The sequence below is a fragment of the Mustela nivalis genome (assembly GCF_964662115.1).
Source record: "Mustela nivalis genome assembly, chromosome: 12".
In the NCBI taxonomy this organism is placed as follows: domain Eukaryota; kingdom Metazoa; phylum Chordata; class Mammalia; order Carnivora; family Mustelidae; genus Mustela; species Mustela nivalis.
In genome coordinates, this window is record NC_139031.1 from 2,045,379 (window position 1) to 2,053,395 (window position 8,017).

Below are 8,017 nucleotides of genomic sequence, written 5' to 3' on the forward strand. Positions count from 1 at the left end.
TCCCCCGAAGGCCCGGCCCCCGCCCCAGATACCAGGTCACGAGTCCGCAGCGGGTTACTAGGGTGACCTGGGTCTTGTCCTCTTATGGTCAGGTACTCTGCTTAAGTGTGTCCCAAATAGGGTTTTCTTTTTCTGTTTTTTAATATGGTTGCAATAATCTTCTTCTTCCTCTTCTTGGTGGTTTTCCCCAGAAGTCGCCGGTGCTCTGCCCGGCCCCCGAGCATCCTTCCTCCGGCCAACGACGTCACCCGCCGGCACCTGCGGTCTCAGCCTGCGCCCCCCACGCCGAGCCCCACGCGGAGCCCCACGCGGAGGTCAGACGCGCTGGCTCACTGGTGCCCCCGGCAGTCCTCGGCGGCCGACCGGGTGGATGAACGCCCCAGGCATCTCCTGTCTCAGGAAGGGCACCTCGGCGTGCGGTCCTGCTCCATCTCCCCGGGCCCTCCGGGCGTTTCGGCCTCTCTTCTGCCCGCGGCGTGTCCAGCTGCTCGTCCGCAAACCCTCACCCGCGGCCCGGCTCTGCAGGAGTCAGGTACGTTCGCGGCGCTTCCTCTGGAATCGGTGCTGCGCAGGAGACCCAGTCGCGGCTGACAGTGTGTGGGCAAGTGCTCGGTCCGTCTGCCCCCCGCCTCCCGCCTCCCCTCTGCCCCCGCACCACGTGGACAGTTTCCCTCGGGATCCCCTCCCCCTCCTTTCCTTCTTACGTTCCCTCCTTCCAATAATGTGTCTGTCCTTTTCCCAACGACTGAAATGTCCTTCTATACTGTGACGTGACTCCCTTGTAAGGGTGCCATCCGTCCGCCTCTCGGGGAACACCATTTCTCCAGCTTCCGGGACAGGAATCTGCTTGGCTGACGGTCTCTGTGGCCGTCCATGACGTCTTAGCTTCAGACCCCTGGGCCCGAAGCCCCCAGACCAGCCTGCCTCATGTTGTTAAAGCTTTTGCTGCAGTTTCCAAATGGACCTCCCCAAAGCTTAGGCCTGTGCCCCCTGCACGGGATGCTTTCTGCTTCCCCAACGCCTGGCGAGGGCAGGCTTTAACCTTCGCCAATGTGATGGGGAAGTGCAGTCTTCCTAATTGTTTTCTCTGAATTACCTTGTTTTAAATACCACTTTGGATATTACATCTCCTCTTGTCCAATGACCTCCCGTTTGGGCGATACTTCCCTAGTGGACTTACTGATTGTAGCTGCAAATGTCTCAAAAGGTTGATAGTTTTCCTTTTCATTGTATTGATGACATGTTTTAATTTGCAGAACTTACAAGTGATCATGTTATAAATCTGTCAAGGTTTTCCTTATGGTTTTTCCCTTGAGGCTGTGCTGCTATGGGCAACCTCAACCTTCAGGTTAAAACAGGGTTTTCTGAAAAACAAACTACACTTTCCGTGGTGTCTTGTAGTTTATTTTCAATCAATCAATCATTATCACTTATTCTAGTCTGTATCTGTCTTATAGGTTGTTCTTACAGGTTGTTTTTATACGGTTTGGAATGAGGTCCTCATTTTATTTCTTTCCAAGTGGTTGAGTTTTCTCCGTTTCATTTAAAAAACTGTTCCCTGTTTCCCCACTAACCTCGGGTGTCATCCTAGATTCTCGTTCCTGTGAGGGCTCAGAGCCAAGGGTACATGGTATTCGAAGAGATGTCAGGTTTAAAAAGGCCTGCTCCATTCAAATCGTCCTTCGGAAGCTGGGGAGGAGCGAGGTTAGCCTTCTGTCCTGCAGGAACTCTCGGTCTGGGTGTGCCCGTGCGCACCGGGGGTGATGGCGGCCGTGGGCAGCCCATCCGAGCAATGGCGCGGCGGCCGGTCCTGTTCTGAGCTCGCTCCGTGCGTTCCTGCTGTAACTAAGTGTCCTCTGGTGCCGATGCAGCCCCCACGTGACAGGCCAGAAACTGAGGCTTCCACACTGGGGTGGCATGTGGCATTTCTAAAACGCGTTGCCCACCGTACCCACACGTGCGCGCCGCGGCCCCACAAGGCCCCTCTTCTCCATCGTGGTCCCTCCGGAGCCCATGCCGGTGTTTTCCGGGCTCCCACCGGGCTCCTTCCCTCGTCCCCCTTCTCCACATCAGACTGTGCCGCTTTTCTCGTGACATTTTCAGTGACGTGTCATTTTTGTCAGATTGTTTTTCATATAAATTTTAGATTCACTCATCAAATTATAAAAACAGCAATCATGCTATTTGAAACTGAAATTGCAAGATGCACACGCGTTAACCCGAGGGAAGTCGGTCGTGGCATAATCCTTCATTTAACAGACGTGGCGGGGACGCTGGACTCCTCCGTTTTTGTAGAGGGCCTTGCTCATGACTCCCAGCTTAGCTTCCTGGGCTCAGCACATTTCCCAAGATGTTCGATGTTTTCTGTTTTTATCATAACTTCTTGTTAAGTGAGACCTTTTAAGTTATAGATCTTAAAGTATATAGAACAGAGAAGCAACACGAAGCTGCTTCTGGAAATGTAATGGAAATTGTAACTATTGACAAGAGAAATAAAATATCACCTATAACAATAAATACAAATGGGTTAAGATTTGGAATGAAAACCAAAGCCATTCATCATGGTCCAGAAAGAAAAACAAGCCACTCGTAAAATACATACCTAAACAAAACGTCAGAGCCGGGTTAGGCAAAAGTACGTCAAGAAAACACGAACAGAGAGACTAAGCCATGGTATTAACACGAAAATGTCCTTAAAAGCAAAAGTCATGACGTGAGACTGAAGTGTCATATAAAAAGGTATAGTAAGCAACACTGCTGGAATAATTAGTAATCTTTAATGCCCCTTAATCGGGGAAGGGTAGACAATAAATATGATTATAAGTAGAAAGATAATAATTTTTTCCTATGTTATCTTTAACCTACTTCCTTGTTTTTCTTTTTGAGGTTCTTTCTACAGTCCATATGTAATGGACTTATATGCACAGTGAAGTAATAATCAGGGCCTTTAAAAATATATACTATATCTAATTGCCCTCGAACGTTCTATTACAAATAACTTCTCCGCACTTTTGCATCTGATTGTGCTAGAATCTAGTATTACAAAGAACAACTTTTTCCCGTCTTAGCGCCACATTTGTGTTATAGTGACTGTACGTTTAGGGGCCTGTCTGGCTGCCCGTTCTGTTCTGATTGTCCATTTGTTTCTTGTTTCATCAATACTAGAGCATATTAATTACTGTGACTTTAAAAGATCTTCATGTTGAATAGAGCGTGTCTCCTGCTTTGTTCTTATTTGAGCACATTTTGGCTATTCTTTGCTCTTTGAATTTTCATGTCGTTAGAATCAGCTTGTCAAGCTTCTAAAAAAGGTCTTCTGGGGTTTGATTAGCATTGTATCCGATACATAGATGAGTTTTGGTGAATGGATATCGTCAGCATGCGCGTCCTTCCAAGCTACAAATGCTCTCGGATGCTCTTTTACGGTTTTATGCAGAGAAGTCTCCCACGTCTTCCGTAAGAGTCATTCATAGTCCCACACGTTATCTGAAGCTCTTGTACGTGGTTTCCGCTCATGCTCTCCTGAAGGAGAGCCCGGGACAAGGATATGGGCACAGGTCGTTTACGTAGAACCTGGCCCCAGGATGCAGAGCAGCGCGTGCGGGACAGGAAAGGGGAAAGCCAGGACGGCAGGGACTCGTGAGCGACTGTCGCTGTGGACAGCCAGGACTCCGTCTCACGGGAAGCAGAGAAAGGGTCCTGGGATTTTCCCACCAGAGGACAGACTGGGACATTGGCCGACGATCCCATTCCCGCCGCGCTTGAGGGCTGCCTCCAGAGCTGTTCTGTCTCTGTGCTTCTGCCCGTCTCTGTGCACGGACCGAGAGGTCGCCGGGGCTTGGACGGATGCCTGCAGCAGACGGCAGACCCCACACGCGTGCTGGCTGCGGGCCGGCCACGCGCGTGGAGCTGTCCGCCGCCGCTGTGCTGAAGTCGGGCTGGCCAGCGGGACGCCGCCCGGGGCCCTGCCAGCAGCGGCTCCGTTATCTTTCTCCTTTCCCCCAAATTATGTGTGTTTGCCCTCAGGACAAAGGTAGCCGGCTGACTTGTGTGTGTCGACCACACCCAGCAGCCCCCTGAATTCACTTACAGATTCTAGTACTTTATCCACTGGTTCTCCTGGATTTTACACTTACAAAGTGACACCAGCTGTAGGTACTGACCGTCCTGTTTTCTCCTCTCAGTCCCTCCATACTCAGTTCCTCTCTCGTCTTCCTGAAGCTTCCAGTGCCGTGCTGGACGGAAGCCGAGGGATGGACGCCGCTCCCTGCCTCGGAGACAACGCTTCCAGCTCACAAAGGATGACTTCGATGCCGATTTCGTGAAGCTGTCTTTTATCTGGTTGAGAGCATCTTCTAGTCATAGTTTCCTGGAAGCAGTAGACCATAAGTGGGTACTGAACTTCACCATCTTTAATTCATTACAGGTAGTTTTTCTTCTTTTTCCTAATTTTTGTGTCAACTTACTTTGGACCCCACGGCTCTTCAGTTATTATCAAAAGTCACTTGCACAAAATCGCGTTGATGGAGAAACCTCTGAGAGAGATTCAGTTCATGTAGCATTTTCTTAAATATGTTGTTATTTCTTAAATCATTTGCCTACGGACCTGGGGTGGGCCCCTTCTCAAGATAAGATTTTGCGATGCAGGAAACATGTAGCACTGCCTGTTTCAGGGGGAATGTGTGTTGTAGGAACGTGAATGGAATTGGTGGTGTAGAGACGCTTCTGCTTTTAGAGCAGTGCTGCTCAGGCGTCAGACGGGTGGCTTCGTGTCCCCTGGCCTGGGGCAGTGCTGAGCTTGAGCACTGTTTTGTGAGCTCTTCAGCAAGGTCATCGGATGTGAAATTTTCTGTGATCTCAGGGATGCCTGTCTTGGTTGATGGGCATGAACAGAAGGTGTTCATCACTGGAGGAACACCAGAGTTCAGTCAAAGTTTAGTAAAAATAAAGATGTGCTTTTTCCATACACCCGTTTGAAGACCCCCGGATTCTCTGCTGGAGTCGGGGGTCCACAGAGTCCACTCACTCCCCCATCTGTCCTGGAAGGCTTCACCCCCGTCCCGCACGAGTGGCTCCTTCTCGGCCTTCAGGACGTGCTCACGTCGCTGCCCACACCCCAGGATCCCCGCCGCCCTCTCTGCATATGTGCTCACATCCCTGCACACGCTGCTCGCACTCTGCGTGTCTGTCCAGACTGTGTGCTTGTGTCTGTCTCCCCTGCTGGGCCATCAGCACCTTGGGGCTTTCCCGTCCTCCGCTGCACATCCACGGCTCGCCCGGCACTGGGTCACCCCCGGTTGCTGGAGGACTAAAAAGTGCTCCTTTCTGAATTATGTTTTAGCAACTGAGGCCACAGCGGGAGGGGACCCGGGACACGGCCGTGAACACAGCGAGGCTGCCGCTGTGTTGTTTGCGCCCATGTCTTGAGGGGCTGCCTTGGAGCCTGGGAGAGCTGAGGGTTCCCATTTGTTTGACACTAGACGCTCAGACCCAGACCCGGGCCCGGCTCGGACACTGCAGGACCCAGAGTGTGTCCGATGTGCTCTGTCCCTCCTGCTTCATCTCTCTGTCCCGGTCCTTCTTTGTTCTTATCGTGCTTGTTTAGGAATCTTATTTTTTGTGCTGTACTTATTTCTAAAAGCACTGATTCATCATTTTCTTTTTTTTTTTTTTTAAGATTTATTTATTTATTTGCCAGAGAACACAAGTAGACAGAAGCAGGCAGAGAGAGAGGAGGAAGCAGGCTCCCCGCTGAGCAGAGAGCCCGATGCGGGACTCGATCCCAGGACCCTGAGATCATGACCTGAGCCGAAGGCAGCGGCTTAACCCACTGAGCCACCCAGGCGCCCTCATTTTCTTTTTTAAGTATGTTTTCTGTGGCTATTGGGGAGGGGTGGTGAGTAGGGGGCAGGTGAACAGACCCCTGAGTCCCTCTCCCCCTGCCTGGCAGGACCGCGTGCTGCCGAACACACCGCTGACCCCCAGTAACAGGACAGTAACAGGCAGAGGTGAACACGTGCTGCCCAGGCTGGGCGGAGTTGAGGCGGCCTGAGGACTGAGCGGGGTGGAGCAGGGGGCGGGGCAGGGCCATGCGCTTCACCTTCTGGGGACGCCTTTGGAGAGGAAGGAAGTTGCTGCTTGCACGGCCCACAGGTCGAGCGCTCCTGCTCCTACAGGGACGTGCAGGTGACAGTCGGGACGCCGCTTGCCGGCCGCAGGGCGGGCTCCCCTCTGTGTCTGACCGTGGCACACCCCATTCATAACCTCCCCCGTGGCACACCGGGCCCCGCGTGAGTGCTGCTGGAGGGCGGCTTCTCTGGACGCAGCATTCTTGGCAGGACTCAGAGAGCTCTCAGCGCCTCCGAGCCTTCCACCCTTTGTCCGCCAGGTCGCACGCTGAGCTCTCTTCATTGGCGCAGACCGCCTAGCCCAGACCGCACGGAGTCAGGGAAGCCTGTCCGTGGCGAGCAGCACGGACAGAAACCTGGCCTGTGGTCCGGAGAGAAAGGGGCTCTCTGTTGCAGAGACGACAGCATGGAACACAGCTGTGTCGTCTCTACGGTGACCAGGCACGGTGTCCGGGCGGGGTGCTAAGTGTCCAGCTGACTGCAGATCATCTCTCCAGAGAGCCCTGCTGCAAACATTCTGCCCACACGAAAGGAAAAGACCAGTTCCTGCCCCATGTCAGCCCTTCATGCCGCCGCAAAGGGCTTGGGGCTGGGAAGGGGACACGCACCGCCGAGGCCACAGTCCTTCTGAATTCCAAACATACCTGCAACTCCCCACCTCTCCCGAAAGTCGCGGCTCTTATCTGGGAAGCACACGGCTGTTGGGTTAGACGAGAATTCTAGAGAAATACAGCCTGCCTCGGAGTTACCTCTCCGCATGGCCCAAATAAACCAAGAATTATGTAAGACCGCATGCCCTTTCCACCGCGGATGGACACTTGATTGTGAGCTACAAAACCGTTTTGATTTTGCAGAAGCCATTAGATTCTGGCACCTGATAAATATTGCTGCCTGTGATTATAATCAGCACCTGCTGTCTGTGGGCGCCGTCTGCGGAGGAGGAGACACATTTGCCCAAATTAATTGGAGGGAAATGATGAAAGGCAGCTGTTCTCAGCGCTGGGCCCCGTAAGTGAGCTGTACTCGGCTGGATGCAGCCCTCCCCACTCCCCAGGAGGGCGTAGGCCTCAGGATGCCGGTGCTCAGAGCCCCCGAGAGCACCTTGCGCGCACAGGTAGAGCGGCTCGGGGAGCGTGCAACGCTGACGCCTGCAGCCATGACGCAGACACTTTACACGCTTTCACATCAGTGAAATCTGCCTCCATGGAGACGCCACGGTTCACTCGAGCTGAGACACTGGTTTCCTTCTAGATCCTTTCCCTTTCCAGTGCATCTGATGGAAAAACAGTCTCGTCCCCTGCAGGGGAGCTTGGGTCTGGCTGGTGTCAGGGGTTGGCTCTAGGTTGGGGGGAGGCGGGAGTCCTGGGGTCAGCCAGGGAGGGACGGCTCTCTGCCTGGCTCCCTTTCAGGACGTTTGGCACTTGCAGAGATGATGGGAACTAGGCACGCATCCTAACTTCCAGAAAAAATCATTCCCAGCAGGTGACCCTGGTCAGGCAGAGGTAGAAATCGCTTTGATTTAAAAACAGACGACATACTAGGGCCAGGAAAGGAGGAGCCATCTGGCCCCACTTTCCCCAGACCTGACGGGGTCACAGCTGGGCAAGAGCGCATGTGGCTTCGAGCACGGCAGGAAGAAGCACTTGCCCCTCCGAGCGGGAGTGGGTGAAGGGACCAGCGCACCGTGGGGCCAGCTCCCTGGTGGGCTGTCAGTGCTGGTGGCCGGGGAAGCCCTGGAAGGCCCTGTCAGACCCTGTGGATGGGAGTCCCAGGCCGAGGCACCAGAGCCGTGGGGCCCATCCTCCTAGGAGGGGAAGGGCAGCACGGAGGCGGAGCCTTGGAAGGAGCCATGCACACACAGTGACTCGTTCCTGAGTCGGCAGCTGGAG

The 8,017-nt window shown here is 53.5% G+C and overlaps 1 protein-coding gene across 1 annotated transcript in view; it reads left to right on the forward strand.

The window, feature by feature from the left end:
- The window catches only part of LOC309845245 (uncharacterized protein), a 40,491-nt gene extending 39,811 nt beyond the window's left edge, over positions 1-680 (forward strand). Inside the window, exon 4 of the mRNA XM_082692961.1 lies at positions 192-680. Coding sequence (XP_082549087.1) covers positions 192-374 — 183 coding nt within the window. The 3' untranslated portion in view covers positions 375-680. The remainder of the gene's footprint in view (positions 1-191) is intronic.
- Positions 681-8,017: the final 7,337 nt, after the last annotated feature.